The 18,276-nt window shown below is 42.3% G+C and overlaps 1 protein-coding gene across 1 annotated transcript in view; it reads right to left on the reverse strand.

Moving 5' to 3' along the window:
• The window catches only part of CLCN6 (chloride voltage-gated channel 6), a 1,280,196-nt gene that overhangs the window by 1,202,748 nt on the left and 59,172 nt on the right, over positions 1-18,276 (reverse strand). Inside the window, exons 3-4 of the mRNA XM_044075232.1 lie at positions 15,097-15,162; positions 408-473 (exon numbers count right to left, since the gene is read on the reverse strand). Coding sequence (XP_043931167.1) covers positions 408-473; positions 15,097-15,162 — 132 coding nt within the window. The remainder of the gene's footprint in view (positions 1-407; positions 474-15,096; positions 15,163-18,276) is intronic.

Raw genomic sequence — 18,276 nt, forward strand, 5'->3', positions numbered from 1 at the left:
AGGTAGGCGCAAACGTGAATGAGCTTGCCTTCTTTGAAGGTTGGGCGTCGGGCTGGCAACTCGGCACCATACAAATTCACTGCCAATCATGAGCGGACCGGAGTTCCGCTTTGGCGACCCCTAACTAAGCTGAAAGACTTTTATTCACACACACCCAATATTGGATAACATAAATAAAAATGAGGAATTCATCAGGAAGATTAAAGTAGAGCAAGATTATTAATTAGGTAAATCATTTGATGTAAAACAGCCTCAACCAACTCTATGACATCAAAGAAAAAATGTTTATACTAGGCTTTTTTTTTAAGATAGGGGTTAGCCACTCTTATTAAACTTTAGAGTGCATGAAATAATAGACCTCCCAATCCCACTCTGCAGTAACACCATAACAACGCAAAAATACTTACCAGACCAGTGCAGACACCAATGGCAAAAACTACAATCCACTTAACGATTTCATACCTCTCAGCCTTCTGTTGGAAAAGAGTACATAGATAAAGACAGGCTCATGATTCTAATTCTTCCAGCCATCTAAATCCAATAACAAACAGTATCTCTTCACTTCTAGTCTAAAATAATCATGTCACTCCTTGCTAAACAATTCAAACATGCTGCCTACAGTAACCAGGACTACAAGACACACTTAATGCAATATGTGTCTGTGTTCATGCAGACATGAGCTGACAGAATACATCTCTTGTGGGAGGAGTACAATAAAAGCACTTCAATAAAACATATAAAAGGCATTGGAAAGAAAAAGTTTAGTAAGCAACAAGAGAAAACCTTGAATATTACAGCAATAACCCACGCCTGGGTGTGGGTAATGCTGGATTTACCCACGGTTGGCATGGTTTGGTCACAAGGGCGAAGCCCGAGTGGCCAAACAAAGCCAACCGTGGGTAAATCCAGCATTACCCACACCTAGAAGTGGGTTATTGCTATTATACAAAGACATTATTTAAGAAAAAAAAAATTACTTTTCTTAAATAATGGCATATGTCTGGTATTCTGCGGCAGTTCTGATGTACTGTGCATGTGTATGCCTACGCAGTACATCAGAACTGTGGGCAAAAGCAACGGAGAAAGCAAGATCTCCGTTGCTTTTTATAAACTGTTTTTGCTATGTTAAATGAGTTTAACATAGCGAGGCAGCTTTTAAAAAAGCAACGGAGAATCTCCGTTGCTTTTTTTAAAGCTGTCTCGCTATGTTAAACTCGTTTAACATAGCGAAACAGTGTTAAAAAAAATAGTTATTGTAATGGTAAAAGTCCGGGCGACCGAACCTTTTTCCATTACTATAACTCTGACTTACAACTTGCACGCTGACCAATCAGTGTGCACGCTTTTGAATATTTAATGGGGGGTCTTTGTATAATGGGCTATTTATACCCTGCAGATTTAGAAAAACTGCAGATTACAGTATGGCTTAGAATAATAACACCATCTGACATACAAAGTTGATATAAGTATATTTTTTGCACTTGCTAGAACTTTTTCAGTGATAGTTAATAATTCTTTGCTTAGTCTTGCTTAGTTTGTGTGTTAAACTGGTTTCCGTTTCTGGCTTACTTGTGAACAATTACACTGGCTGGCTCCATTTGATTTTCCCTCCCATCCACCCAATTCTTGTTGTGTTCTTATAACTCAGTGGCTTTTGTTTGCCCGCCTCTTATTATAAATTTGTTATTGGACACTCCTCCCAGTCCCATCGCATCAGCTCTTTCTACCGAGTACAGTGAGACTATTTGGGAAGGCCCACCCTCTTAGCTCTTAACCTTGAAAAAATAAATAAATAAAAACCAAATGTTTACACTCTTTTTAGCTCCTTTTACTGCATTTTACTGTACTTGTGCCTTTTCCTACTTTAATACTTTATTTTGCTTTTGCTGCGGTTATTAAAAAAGTGTTCAGTTGCATTTATCCCGCCTCTTTTATTACTGCTCGTTAGCAGCCGGACTGCAATGAGAACATTGTTCTACTGAATTGCTGCTTTACAAGGTTTTTTTTTTTTTTGCTGTTGTGACTGTGATTTTTAAGCACTTTTTCAAATACCTCTGCACTTAGCATAGGCTAGATTCAGTCTTACGGAATCTAAACTGCCTTCTATCACTTGAGCACTAAAACCAGCTCTTTACTGAGATACTGAAAGATCTGAGGCAGCTGTTGTCTCCCACTATCTGTAAGTGTCTGTTTCTGCTCTTATACTGCAATTAGTATATGTGTTCTATGGTCTATTTGAATTGTCGGAACTGTTTTTGGCCACATTTTACTACTTACTGTACTAGTTGGGCTGTAGCATAGCCCAGTTCCAGGCTTGCTGTTTCTGGGTCTGTTGTGTAATCTCAAATTCAAGCCATCCTTGTTGGAAAAGACCTTTCTGCACCGTTGTGAGTGGAGAGTGCTTTCTGGGTCCCATCTAATCAAGGGTGATTGGACTAGAGAGCAGACGGTGCATCCTTGTTTGCTAGTTTGAGTCAAAAGGGTTATTTCATGTTTTATATAAGCCACATGCCTGCGCTTCTTGCATGTAGCACATTACCGTGTACTGCCGCGCAGCAACAGTTACCGCTGGTGATTATAGGAGCAAACGTTTTGCTTGTTAAATCTTCTCTTAGCAGTGTCCCTCCAGGGGTTTTTTGCAGCTCAGCTCTACTATCAGGTAGAACACTAAGCAGAGGTTCCAACACCCCTCTCACCCACTAGCCATTCCTAACAGTTGTCGTATCACATATGCACTCAAGTCTCTCAAGAACAGGTACTGTTATGACACTGTCACCGTCCATGTTGGTGACCATGACTTGAGATGTATCTCTCTGAACTACATGAAGAAATACATGGTTGAACTCTCAGATTATATATGTCTCAGGCTGGTATATCCTTAGCCTTAATAAGCATTTTACCTTCATCTAGAATGATGCCTCAATACAAACAGAAAATGATTTACTTCAATAATTGGCTTAGTTTCTGGTGTCATTTCAAGGGGATACAGTATCTGTCAGCCTGGGATGACATGATCGACAGACCTCGATGCTTTTCCAGAGATGGTCATCTGTCACCCCTAAGATTTTGGTTATTGGCCAAGGCTCTTGCCACCCCAATAGTGCCTTTTTAGGCAGTGTCTCAAGGACAAATTTCCCAACATAACTCCATCTAAGAACAATCTCAAGGTTTTGCTGCTAAACCCTAGCAGTCTTAACATGAAACTGCATTCACTAGAAGCAGTCCTCACCTTGGAAGACAAGACACTTGTGCAGTCATGGAGACCTGGTTCAAGGTTGATGAGAGCACCCCAGCCATACCGGACTACACCTCCTTCCACACATGCAGACAACAAATTGAAGGCGTGAAAACTAAAGGAGGCAGTGTATCAATATTCATTAAAAATGAATAACCCTCCAGATTAGGGAGACAGCATAACTTCCTAGAGATACTTCAGGTGCAATTGACTGTTGGTAGGACACCTATTCAAGTCATTGCCAGCTACAGGACCCCCTCCATGAATCAGGACCGCCACTCTGCCCATTTGGATCTACTTGCATCTATCAAGATACATCCGAACACTACAGTTTTGGGAGACTGCAACTACCCATCCATTGACTGGGGAAATTACCCATGGGGAAACTCACTTGCCCAAAGGTTCCTCGACTTCATTAACTCCAGTGCCCTGGATCAGCTAGTTGACACCCACACAAGTGGTGCCAACATCCTGGATCTGGTGCTTACCAATATGGGGGGCCACTGTAGTACTCCCATAGGGAGGTCTTCCCTGGTGAGATCTGACAACAAATCAGTCTCATTCGAAGATACTATCACACCTGAATCCCCCCCCCTCATAGCAAACAGATTATAACCTCTTACGGGGTGGTATAAATAGTTTCACTGCACATTCTCCCTCAGATAGAACTGGCAAGTATGCAGAGTTCTTCATAAATGCTTTATACAAACACCTGAACAACTGTACTGACTGCCCGTACCTGACAGGACCGAAACAAGCTTTTCAAGGAAGAGCAAACTTGTCTGGTGGACAAATGCTTTACAATAAGTGGAAGAAATTGCTGTCCAAGAGTAAGAAGGAGCAAGCCCCAAACTGGAAACACTCCCTCCTCAGCTTAAATAAGCAAATAAGACTTCTTGTGATCCTCCAAAGCAAACTAAGAATCCATATTAGTTTCCTCAACTAAGAACAACCATAAGGCATTCTTTAGTTACATCTGTAAACTAAAAGAAAAGGCTCACATTTGTGCTAAACTGGTAGTTAATGATACCATATATACTGAGCCTGTGGACACTGCTAACCTGTTAGGCAACAGGTTCTGTGAAAACTTCACTCCCCTTTCCCCACCACACTTATTCCAAGACATCCCTACCACCTGTCCTCTACCCTGCATCTCTAAAGAGCAGGTCGTGAATGCCCTCTCTAAGATCAAAAAAGTACGAACCTACCATAAATGTAGATGTTAGAGAGTGTATTCACTGTTGCAGTCATTACACTTTGGTTATCCTGCTGGCAGGCTACCCGCAGTCGGCCTGAATTCCAAAGTCCTGGTCCGGCGTCGGTTGCGGTCGCCTCTTCCCTGACGTCAGGTCTGCAGGGGTATAAAAGATGCAGCCATCGCCATTTTCTTCAGTTTTTCTTGCCCCAGATGTCAGGTGTCCCCACAAGAGTAGGCTGCAAATATTATGATCATAAAAAAGCATGCACATAACCTTCATCTACAAGCAAATACACCACATGGGTTGTATGGAATAGAGAGGTACAGATAAGTCCCAGCAAAGAAAAAAAGAGGGTAAACTGGACTGCAACAGTGAATACACTCGAACATCTACATTTATGGTAGGTACACAACTGTACTATGTTAATCATGTTTCACTGTTGCAGTCATTACACTTGGGTAGAATCCCAAAGCTGAGGTTGGGTGGCTGGGCCTAAATAGAGTTTGGAGTGGCTATGAGGCCCTGCAGAACTGCAGTGGCAAAGCTTGCTCTGGATTTAGAGTAGAGAGGTAAATGGCAGTGCTTTGTAAAAGTGTGCAATGAAGTCTATGTTGCAGCCTCCATTATGTCCTTGGTTGGTACTCCTCTGAGGAAGGCTGCTGCTCTGGTAAAATGTGGCCTAATGCCCTTGGGCACTGATTTGCCATGTTGTCAATAGCAGAAACGAATGCAGTGGCCTATCCATTTTGAAACAGTCTGCTTTGAAATGGCTTTTCCTTGCGAACCTGCAGCATATGCCACTAAGAGTTGCTCAGTCTTTCTAAAGGCTTTAGTCTTGTCCGAGTAAAAGCGTAGCTGTCTATGTATGTCCAAAGAATGCAGAAGTCTCTCCCCCTTATTCTGTGGGTTTGGATAAAAGGTAGGCAAATGTATGGTTTGGTTAAGAGCCACGCTGGACACTACCTTAGGCATAAATGTCGGGTTTGTCCTTAGAGAAACCCTGTCCTGATGGAAAATAATAAAAGGTTCCACAGCCATTAGTGCCTGTAACTCTGAGACTCTTCTTGCTGAAGTTATTGCTAGGAGAAGAGTGGTTTTCCATGACAAGTATTTTATCTCTGCTGTATTGGCTGGCTCAAAAGGAGGCAGTGTGAGTTTTTCCATGACAAAATTGAGGTCCCATGCAGGTATTGGAGCTCTCCTTGGAGGTCTTATGTTTTTGGCCCCTCTGAGAAACTGTCTTAGCAGTGGATGAGAAAAAATTGGTGGGTCCGTATTGTAATGAGCTGAAATGGCAGAGGCATGGATCTTAATTGATGAGAAGGATAGGCCTTTGTCCGGCATCTCAGTTAGGTATTGCAAAATCTGAGGAATATTTGGTACAAGCAAGTCAATTCCCTGCGCTTGGTTCCAAGCACAGAATCTCTTCCATTTTTCTGCATAAGATTTTCTGGTGCTGGGCCTCCTGGCCGCCAAAATAACATCCATAACTGCTTTAGAGAGAGGTGTGTTCTGAAAGATTACATTATCCACCATGCAGCCAGATTTAGGGTTCCGAGTTGGCTGTGCAGGATCTGATTGTTCTGTTGGGTCAGCAAATGAGGTATTAGAGCAATGTCCAGGTTGGGCCTTGAGACAAGCTCTTTAGGATTGGGTACCAGTGCTGGCGTGGCCAGTCTGGGGCAATCAGTATCATTTTTGGCTTCTGTTGTCTGACCTTTAGGAGTACCTAGGAGAGGAGAGGCAGAGGAGGGAAGGCATATACTGTAAGGGCTTTCCAGCTGAATGAAAGGGCGTACACTTTCCATGCTTGCTTGTGATAAGTCCGAGTGCAGAATCTCTGTAGCTGGCAATTGTGAGAGGAGGCGAATAGATCTATGTCTGGGCATCCCCATTTCCCTGTTATCATGTTGAAGATTTGTGGATCTAGTTTCCACTTGTGAGGATTCATGAGGTTTCTGCTTGGTTCATCTGCCAAAGTATTTGTCTTTCCTGGCAGGAATTGTGTTTGCAGATGTACTTGATAAGTCAATGCTGTGTTCCACAAAGTCATGGCTTGTCTGCAGAGGGGGTAGGAATGTGTGCCCTCTTGCTTGTTTATGTACCACATGACTGTAGTATTGTCCACCTTTATCAGTAGTTGTCCTGGATGATGTAGGTCCTTGAAGGCGGTCAGGACATTTTGTACAGCTAGCATCTCTTTTTGATTGATATGAAGATGCATTTGGTTTGTGGGCCATGTGCCCTGAATACATTTTCCTGCCATGTGCGCCCCCCAGGCATAATCTGGTGCATCTGTTGTTAGTGTCTGCCTGGCAGTGGGTAAGGTGAATGGCTGTCCCTTGTTGTGGTGATAGGCCTGTGCCCACCATTGAAATTCTTGTTGCAGGCAGGGAATGAGAGTAATTACTGTTTCCAGGCTCTGGCAATGTTGAGTCCAAACACTTTTTAGATACCACTGTAGTTTCCTCATATGCAGTCTTGCATATGGAATTAGAAGAATGCAGGATGCCATGTAGCCCAGAGCCTGCAGAATTTTTCTTGCAGATAACTGGGTCTTTCTTGCCATGTATTTGAAGTAAAAAGTCAGATGCCTTTGTTTGTCTGGCATGAGTTAAGCCATCTGGGCAGTTGTATTTAAGCTTGCACCCAGGAATATTATCTTTTGAGAGGGTACTAGTTTTGATTTCTTTTCATTTACTGTGTACCCTAGGCAAATTAGTAATCTTTTTAGAAAACGCCAGATGCTGTAGTAGAATATCTTTGTTCTTTGCTTGAATAAGGCAGTCGTCCAAGTAGGGATATATTTGAATTCCTCTGTCTGCAAAATGCAATTACTGGTGCCAGGCATTTTGTGAAGACCCTGGGAGTAGTAGATAAGCCAAAGGGCAGTGCAGAGAATTGGTAGTGCATTGAGCCAGCTATGAATCTGTGGTATCTTCTGCAAGATTGTCTGATTGGGATATGCAGGTATGCCTGAGGTCCAAAGTTACAAGCCAAGCCTTCTTGCCCAGCATGGGCAGAAGCTGCTGCAGAGTCACATTTTGAATTTTGGGACGTCCAGAAAAGTATTTAGAATAGACAGGTCCAGAATTGGTCTCCAGGCTTTGTCCTTTCTTGGTACTAAGAAAAGTCTTGAGTAAAATCCTTGTCCCTGCTCTTGTTGTGGCACTGGCTGAATAGCCCCCATGTCCATGAGGGATGAAACTTGTTTTTATGCCTCTTGCCATCGATTGCGTGGCAGGTCTGGCATGCCTTTTGCCTTTGGAAGGGTGTGAAAGTGGAACCTGTAGCCCTGAGAGACTATATTTAAGACCCATTTGTCCTGGGTGATCTGGTGCCAGTTTTGTGAATAAAGTGCTAACTTTCCCCCTAAGGGAGCTTCCAAAAAATAAGTGCTTGGCATTGGCAGAGGGAAGTCATTGGGACTGTTTTCTATAAGGCTGTGATTTGTCTTCTCTGCTTTTGGAGGTAGAAGCACCCCATTGTTTGGGCCTGTATGAGCCCTGGGGCTGTTGCCTGTCTCTAGGGCATCAAAATCTGCCTATTTGTGGTCTGTCTGACACTGGAAAGGACCAATTCTTAGAGGGCCAGTTCCTGCTAAATCTGGGTGGCTGTACCTGTAAGAAATCCTTTACTGTCTGCATAGATTTCGCTTTATCCTCCATTTTCTTCAACACCTCTTCTGCCTTAACACCAAACAAAGTATCATGCTGTAATGGAGCATCCAATAATTTTGCTTTAACATGATCAGGCAGATTCTGTTCCTTTAACCAAGCATGCCTTCTAATAACAGAACCTGTAACAGCAGCCCTGCACGAGGCCTCCAGTGAATCATAGCCACATTGCAAAGTATGTTTTCCCACTTGTTCAGCTGCATGCAATAAATCCTGAAAATCTTTGTTCTCAGAACATTCAGAATTTGTCAACATGTTTTGCTTTAACAAAGACATTAAGTATTGCTGATATTTGAGCATATGAAATGGACAATTTAAAGCTCTTACAGCCAAGGTAGCAGAAGTGTAAACTTTTTTCTTCCATCTGTCCAAAGCCCTAGAATCTCTATCTGAGGGGACAGGGTTTTTAGCAGCCTTGACCCCTTTGGGACCCTGTGACATAGTTTCTGGGTCAGCAGCAGGGTTTCTGTAAAGAAATTTATGGGAGTCTGGAAACCTGTAGTATCTGTGTATCTGTCCGGCTTAACAGGGGCAGGAGGTAAAGAGTCTGGAGACAGTCCAGACTCTGAAAAAACATCATCCACTATGTCTAGAACAGGGGGAATTGCAAGAGGTCTGTGCTGAGGAAGTAAAAGAAAGTCTCTAAATCTTTTCTCAGAATCGGAATAATCCTGGCTTTCCCAGTGGAAATGCTCCCTCATGGTATGCAGGGTTTCTCCAAATGAATAGTCCTCAGGAGGAGAAGCTGAAGGAATAGAATCTTCAGCATCAGAATCCTCATAAGGAGGAACAGAATATCCCTGATCAGAAGAGGAATCAGAGGAAATGGAAACCTGATCAGAGGAATCATATTCAGTGTCTTGCCTAGGCATCTTATCAGGAGGTGGATGGGAACCCCTGATCAAAGTAATTAGGTCTTCGGCCATTTTGAGCATCTGTTTCTTAAGCATAGAAGTCTGTCCTGGAGAATGCCGTACTGGTTTCCTTGTCTTTAAAACTGTTTTAGACTTTGTCTTGGATGTTGAAGTAGGCTTTATATAAAGTTGTGTAGGTCTGAAGACACCCTCAGAAGCCGATGCCTGCTCAGCAGCTCCGGACCCATCTGAGGGATTAATTTCCAAAGGGCCAATACCTTTTGTATCCAGAGGCCTAGCTGTCTCCACGTGGGAGTCTGAGGCGGCCTGTGGCTCTGAGGTAGCGGGAGTCAGGGGCTGCGAAAGCGCCTCACTGAGCACCGGCGACTGGCCTAGAAGAGGCTTCGTCGGCAGTTTTGGAACTCGGATGCTTGTCCTTGTCTTTATCCTTGCGTTTTTTTATGAATTTCGGTTGTTCCGACAGCATTATATAGTTAAACCTTCTGCCAAAATAATGAAAAGCAAAATTGTACCGACGCTTAGTGTGTTGGTTAAATCTAGCACAAAACTGACAACTAGCAACATCGTGGTCAGGGCATAGGCAAGGAATACAGTAAGAATGAAAATCCTTATGAGGTATTTGCTTCCCACAAGAAATACAATTGTTAACTTTTTCTGATATCAGTCTGGAGCAAGAAAAAAGTTTCCCCAACAGGGTACTTAGCTTTATTGAACACTTCGGATCTGATATTCGATTTCAAAAATCTCAGGAGTCGGCCGACCGGCACTTGCGAACTGCTTTTGCTTCGGGCACCACGCGGCAAAAAAGACTGAAGAAAATGGCGTCGGCTGCATCCCTGGCACACTTGACATCAGGGAAGAGGCGACAGCAACCAATGCCGGACCAGGACTTTGAAAATCAGGCCGACTGCGGGTAGCCTGCCAGCAGGATAACCCAAGTGTAATGACTGCAACAGTGAAACATGAACATCACAGCTTTCATGGGACATAACATCCCAGGCTGCGTCCTACATGGGCTTGAACAAGAATTAGCAATGTCATTGGGTACTCTTTTCAATCCTACTCTAAGCACTGGCTTCGTCCCAGCTGAATGGAAAAAGTCACCGTTATCCCTTTGCACAAAGGTGGTGCTTCCACTGACCCCAGGAACTATAGACCTATTACCCTGACTAGCCTCATCTGCACGGTCATGGAGAGAATCATTATGGATCTTAAAGATATTGGTAACCTCCAAACACTTGACCCTACTCAATTTGGATTTTTCAAAGGGAAATCACATCGGTTAAACCTGGTGGACTTCTTCGAGACAAGTCACCAAGGCCCATGATGAGTGGAAATCTGTGCATACAGCCTACTTAGACTTAGCCAAGGCTCTCCCACTCAGGCATAATTGACAAACTCACCCAGCTAGGTATCAACCCAAATATCATTAGATGGGTCACTAACTGGTTCACTGATGGAACTCATATAGTCAAAATAGGGGAATCCACCTCCAACAGCAGACCTGTAACCAGTGGTGTTCCACAGGGATCAGTCCAGGGACCTCTACTGTTTGAAATCTATTTCTCCGAAGTGCACGCTAAAACTAAAGGTCTGTGGCTGAAGTTTGATGATGACTACAAACTGGGAGCGGTCACTGAATCTCCAAACAATGTCAACATCCTACAAGAAGGTCTTACACAAACAGATGACTGGTGCCAAAGTCATGGCCTTAAACTCAATGCAAAAAGAAAGTAATATAAACTCATTCTGTAAACACCCTATGTAGGCACTCAGTAGTGAGAGACCTGGACACACAGGTTGACAGCAACCTTACCCTTTGATCACCATGTCTCCACAGTCATAAGAAGGGCATTCTACACTGCTCATCTCATAAGTAAGGGCATTGCCTCCAGAAAAAAAGAAGTTAAATCCTCCCTGTACTCTTCCCTCATCAGGCCAATAACGGAGTACAATGCCCCTTTTGGTATGTATCTTTCCAAGCACCTGCAGCAATTGGAGAGACCACAAAAGTTCCTCACAAGGAAAATTCAAGACCTTCAACATCTGTTCTTTGAGAATAGTCTGAAATCACTGTCACTTTATTCTGTTTTATACAGCCTGCTCAGAGGTGATCTCTGCCTCGCATATAAGGCAATCTTTGACCCTGCTTTAATGGAAATGCTCCAGAAGTCAAATGGTACACTGGTTACTCACCTTAATGGCCTTAACGTGGTATGTGACATTAATAGAACCTGCTAGAGGGACAGATTTGTCTCCCAGAGATTACCACACCTTTGGAACACACTCCCACTTAATGTCAAGCAGAGCATCTCACTGGCCCTCTTCAAACGCAATCTGGATGATTGGATGGGTAACCGAAAGTTCGCCCCAGGGGATCCTATGCCCCTTCTTGGACATAAGTGATAGGTGCTGATCTTGGAAATAAGGGTAAAACTCGGCAAGGCTTATTAGCCTCTTATGATCCTATAACCCTATGATCCTATGATGTTGGTTTTAAAATCAAGGAGAATGTTGTTTATCTAATGGTAAAGGGAATGCTTTTCCATCATTCAGCTATGTTTACTAAAGCATAAGGAGTTCCCATTTGAGTTGCTGAGTTCTTGGGATTCCATAAGGCGTTGATCCTTCGATCAAGTGTTCCTTTTGGGGTTGCACCATTTTACTATATTATGACTGCAGGTGGTTGAGGAATGGTGTAGTATTTTATGGGCCATTATAAGCTGCATATCAGATAACTAATGTGGTAGTTCCAGCTAGAGCAAGCCCACTTCTCCTGCATCCAAAAGGGCATCACCTAAGCACTGGACCTCTTTCTCTGTGGCTCTAATCTGTACCACTATTTCCAATCCCAATTTGTAAACCAAAGAACTAACAATGCATATACTGTTCATAGTGTAAACACTGTAAATACTTAACTGATGTTTATGCCTAATGCCATTTGATCCAAACTGTTACTTTTACGTCTCTTTATGAGGGGAGGGTGGCCTAATGGTTAAGGTGTTTGCCTTACAAACACAAGGTGCGGGGTTTGAGTCTCACAAGGGATAACTGGCTAGGCTTAAAATGGCTCACGAGGGCAGTTAGCTTAGTACAAACCTATGAACCTATGCATGCAATACTGCATTTACTGTGTATTATTCTCATTCTATTTGCTGCAACACTGTTATCATTGTGATTTATTCACCTGGGCTGTGTGTGAAAATGGCCACTTTTGATCAGTAAACTATCCCGGTAAACAAAAGAGATTCAGATAACTAGACAGACACATACACAGATATTCAGACAATTAGACAGATACATACATTTACAAAAACCGGAGAGGCATACAGCAGGCTTGGAAATAAAAGGGATAATGCAGTGACTTTCATGCTGTAGTCAGTGAGACTATGGCCTAGCTTTGTAAAGTTACCCTAATTTGCAGATGGCTTTTTGAACAACAACAAAGATGCTGGTCATATTTAATGTCATTTACGAGGACACCCAGTAACTCAGTACGAGTGGCTTCTCTACTCTAGCGTTTGTTAGATGTGACTAGATTAAGTGTAGTGCTATTTGCTAAATTTAAAAGTATCTAAATCAAAGAACTTCCAGATACAACACTTTGCTAATCTGTAGATCATATACCAAGGCTGCAGGGAGCATCATGTTATAACAATCAATCCACTTCACTGAGAGGAGGGTCTGCTGGAAGATTTTCTACAAAGTAACAAGTCCTGCAATGCATTAATCAGTACAGTTAAGACAATTTTGCTATGGCAGCTGAAGCTAACTTGGTGATCTTCATATCGCCACGGAGGAACAAAGGGGAATCACAGGGGAATACTGTACCAAATGCAACAAACAAAAGCACACAAACTTGCTTAGCAACAAAAAGTACCATATAGGGGTTCATAAGCACTCTCATTATAAAATATATTGCATATTACATTGCAAATATGTACACAAAAATAAGTATCCAAGTACACAACTGAACAGTCAAATGTAAAATGTGTGCAATGCTAAATCTTTCCACCAGGTGGCAGTATGGTCTTATAGATACTCTTGCATTATATTAACAGTTCAGGGAGTCATGCACAAGTCAGACGAGATAATACATTTTATCACCACATACGGATATATAATCAACAAACCTATGAAAATATGAATAATGTAATACGCTACTTCACTACAAATATGAATAATGTAATACTACACTACCTCAGTACAAAAAGCTGTAATGTGTTACACTTATCTTTTCGGTTAATAGGGAGACACAGCATATTACACTGTCACTATTCCTTAACTGAGGCAACATGATCTCCCTTTCCACAATTAGAGATGCAACATGTTACACTCCAATGCTGCTACTCATCAGGCAGCAACCTGTACCCCTGAATCATTACACAGAACAAGAGAAAGCAGCAGCCCTGAATCATTTCGGAGAGAGAGAGAAAGCGAAAGCTGTACCCCTGAATCATTACCCACAGAGAGATAGAGAAGGCCCTGAATCACTTCAGAGAGAAAGGGAGGCAGTCTGCCCTGTCCATGTCAGCAGCTTATCATGACGAAGGGGATAGTAAATCACATACCAATCCCAGCACCATGCAGAGCTTTATGCAAAACACTCTGGTGAAAACCAGTAACCAGAAGGATTCAGACGTCATCTACCTACCTACTTACCTATCTATTGTTTTAGGCAAGTAAACTGGTGCAGGACCCTTGTCACCCATGACCCAAGACACAAAGCTAATACAACAATTTAACAAAAAATACTTTTATGTAGGTCAATAAATAACATCATGAAGACTTAGTAACTGGGTGTAAATGTCCTAGAGGAATAATATCGTATAAAAATGCACCTTATATACATGTATATTACGATTACCACTAATTTCTAGCAGTCAATTTTAAATGCATGAGATCTTGATGCATCTTTGTGCCTAGGCATCTGGATTGTGGCTGAAAAGGGCTCTTAGTCCAGCCTATCTTACCCAGTAAACAAAGAGAACAAAATAAAAATATTAACATACTAAAAAAATATGGGCAACAGCAGGTAATAGACAAATGTGTAAGTATTCACATTTAACACTGTAGCTTTCAACCAAATAATCTCATTTCTGTCATTTTTTTATGAACATGCTAGAAATCTTTATATGTCTGTTCCTAAGCATATTTTAAATCTTGCTTCGCTTCAGCACTTTGTATCTGCACACCACCACACTGGAGCTCTCTTCTATCCTGTACCACGGAGTTACCTATACCTGCAAGTTCAAAAGTGAAATTAGGATATTTTATGCAAGAAGAACCAATATCAAAAATGCACAAGCACTTAACCATTCTCTCACTGTAAAGCACAGGGCAAACTGCATAGCTCTAATAATCACACTCAGAATTCTTAAACTTAACTCCGATCCCAAGTTAGCTTCTAGACTAACAAAACTACCATTTATTTCCTTATCCTTTGTCAAAGGTGCCCCAGAAGGAAAAAGGACAAAGGATCTATATGCCACAGACCTGGGATTTTATAAAGTTTGTACATAAAATTAAATACATCACTGTAAAAAGTAGTTCTTGGGTATCTTTTAAAGAACATGTGGGCCGTTATCCCCAAACGTATAGCTTGTCTGCATTGTAAAGCACAGTTTACAAAGGTGTTTCATTATATATTAACAGACTGATAAGCCCACTCTTGGAAAAGCTTAGTATTGTGCACTTTAATTTGCCCATATACTCACTGCAATCCAAGTACACAATTAAGAAACTAAAAAACAGTCTACAGAGTTGCTTTTTGGTTTATTGTTGAACAAAGACAAGTAAACGCCTATGAATTATTCAGAAGGAAACACCTTACCTCATCACTGAGCAGCAGCAAAAGTTTTAAAACCAATTAACATTTTAAGTAGGCCTACATGATCACTCCCAAAACAAATGAACAATCAAAAACAAAACAAACAAAATTTGATTAAACTACACAAGTGGAATAAGGTAACATGCTACACACTGCTTCTATTAAGGAAAAACAGCTAGTCATTTCCTGAGGACATCCACTAAAATTCAACAGCCATTTATGCTCTCTAGTTTGCCTTCTGCTCCCTTACTAGCAGCATTTTATTACGTCAGGTCGTTACCTTGTTGTCCAGGCTCTCCAGCACTTCGACATAGGGATCATTACAGCAGCGATCATAGTCCAGACTCTGTAATGACACAACACATAGAATTACAGTATTAGAAATGGAAACGGTACAAAAAACTATAACAGCCAAAAGTGTGAAGCTTGTACAAATTATGAAAAAACTGTCACGTCTCACTCTGAATATTAATGTACTGCTTCAGTAAACCATCATGTACAATTTGATGTCTGCTGTACAAGATATGGCCCATATAACATTGACTATAAACTAATCCAAACTAGGAAGATGTACAGCTCCTTCGGGCGAATTTTTCTGTGACCTACAAAGACTTTACAAATTATAATGAATGATATACGCAGGGCTCTGCAAAATGTAGTACAACACCTCAACCACAAAAAATGAGATCAAAATGGGATCCAAGAACATTCCATTCCATAAGAACTGATGAAGCCTCAACATCTACAAAGAGGCAATTGCCTAAAGCTTAAACCTTGACCACCTGCAAGTACAGCCCTAGCAACTCTCATGATTCAAACACCAACCTTGAACAGGTACAGTGGGCGCACACATATTTAACAGATTGGGTCAACACAATAACTAAGGGACAATGCATGCAGAAGGTTCTCCTACACAAATAATGTTCTACCAATAGCAATGATGTCTGCTGAATACGCAGCTTTAGAAATGCTTCCTAGCAGAATTAAAGGTTTAACTATCTAAAGAAAACCCAGAGCTGGATCACCCACAAGGAGGAATCTTGTGCTAGAGCTTTTGTATGGAATGAAATAAGCCCCCTCATAGAAAAGAGGTTCTCCAGGAATCCCAATCTCTCAAAAGGATCATAGGAGATTACTAGGCTACAAGCCTAGCCTAGTTCAATCCATTTCCGCAAGTGTATCCGATTCAAGACACTAGCCACTGTCCAACAGGGATTTGGGTGGAATCCCTGGGCTGAATTTCCGGTTACCCATCCAGTCGTCCAAATTCCACTTAAATAGGGCCAATGAGGGATTTGTTTACCATGAATAGGAAGCTTGTTCCAAAAATGAGGCAACCTCTGTCAGACAAACATGTCTCTCCAGCAAGTTCTGTTGGTGGCACATACCAGGTTAAGGTCTATTGAACAAGTGACCCGTGTGCCATTTGACTTGCGAATGTGCAGCATTTCCATTAAAGCTGGGTCAGAGATTGCGCTATATGCAAGGCAGAGGTCACCTCTAAGCAGTCTGTATGACACACAGTAAAGTGACAATGATTTCAGTCTGTCCGCATAAGACAGATCATGAAGACTAAGGAACCTTTGTGGTCTCTCCAATTGATTCAGGCGCTTAGAAATGAACATGCCAAAAGGAACATTGTACTCTATTATTGGCCTGATGAGGGAAGAGTACAAGGGAGTTATAAAGTACAGTTTTGTACCTACCATAAATGTAGATGTTCGAGTGCTAATACAGCTGCAGTAATCACAGATGGGTTTTCTGCCGTCAGGCGGGTCCTCGGTCAGCCGAATTCCAAAGTCTAGGTCCGGCGTCGGTTGTTGTCGCTTTCTTTCCTGACGTCAGTGAGGCAGGGGTATATAAGACACAGCCAACTCCATTTTCTTCAGTCTTTCTTGCCCCAGATGTCAGGTGCCCCCAGAAGGAAGGCAATACATAAATTATATTTATATACATGCAATGCAATATAATCAAAAATCAGTAGTTGCAAGCAAATATACCATAGAAGGATAACCCAATCAGGTTGTATGAAGAGGGGTTAGGCCCTAGGCCTTTACCAAGAGGGGAAGGAGGGAGGGAAAACTGTACTCCAGCTGTATTAGCACTCGAACATCTACATTTATGGTAGGTACAAAACTGTACTATGTTCATCGTGCATACAGCTGCAGTAATCACAGATGGGTAGAATCCCAAAGCTACGCACAGGGTGGTAGGCACTAGGTGGAACTGGGATGAGCCAGAATGCCCTGCAACACAGCAGTGGCAAAGCCTGCTCTAGTTTTGGAATATAAAGGCAGGTGGTAGTGTTTTGTGAAGGTATGCACAGAACTCTAAGTGGCTGCCTCCAAAATATCTTTGGTAGGAACTCCTCTGAGGAAGGCTGTAGAGGTAGCTGTGGCCCTGGTGGAGTGGGATCTGATGCCTGTAGGGACAGATTTTCTATGATAGGAGTAACAAAACCGTATGCAGTGGCCTATCCATTTTGAAATAGTCTGTTTGGTAACTGGCTTCCCTTGAGCTCCTACAGCATAGGACACAAAAAGTTGTTCTGATTTCCTGAAGGGCTTTGTTCTGTCCAAATAATAACGTAGCTGTCTATGGATGTCTAAGGAGTGTAGCAGCCTTTCCCGTTTGTTTTGAGGATTGGGGTAAAAGGTAGGCAAGTGTATGGCTTGATTTAAAGCTACCCTGGATACCACTTTAGGCATAAATGACGGGTTGGTTCGAAGGGAAACCCTGTCCTGATGGAAGATGAGAAAGGGCTGCACAGCCATGAGGGCTTGTAGTTCCGAAACCCTACGAGCAGAGGTAATGGCCAGAAGGAAGGCTGTTTTCCAGGACAAATATTGCAAATCTGTTGAGGCAGCTGGTTCAAAGGGAGGCAATGTTAATTTTTCTAGAATGTAATTAAGATCCCAGGCTGGCATTGGTTGTTTCCTTGGTGGTCTTATATTCTTAGCCCCTCTGAGGAACTGTCTTAAGAGTGGGTGAGAGAATACGGGTGGATCAATGTTGAATTCTGCAGAAATGGCTGAGGCATGGATTTTTATGGAGGAAAATGAAAGTCCACTGTTCAGCAGCTCAGCTAGATACTGTAATACCGGAGGCAAATTCAGTTTTCTATGGTCCTGGCCTTTTTTCTCATTCCAAGAGCAAAACCGTTTCCATTTTGCGGAGTAAGCCTTTCTAGTAGATGGCCTTCTGGCCTCCAAAATGACATCCTGCACCTCTTTGGGGAGTAGGGTCTGCTGTGGTGTTAAGGAATTTTCCATGCAGCGAGATTGAGTGTTTTCAGCTGACTGAAGAGTTTTGTAGCTGTGCTGAGTCAGCAGAAGAGGCATTAGAGGTAGGGACCAGGGAGGAGTATGTGTTAGGCTCCTCAGGAGTGGGTACCAGTGTTGTCTTGGCCAGTCTGGAGCAATCAGTATCATCTTCAGTCGGTCTGCTCTTGCTTTCAAGA

This window comes from Protopterus annectens, chromosome 1.part1, assembly GCF_019279795.1.
Source record: "Protopterus annectens isolate FY-2018-M chromosome 1.part1, PAN1.0, whole genome shotgun sequence".
Taxonomy (NCBI): domain Eukaryota; kingdom Metazoa; phylum Chordata; order Ceratodontiformes; family Protopteridae; genus Protopterus; species Protopterus annectens.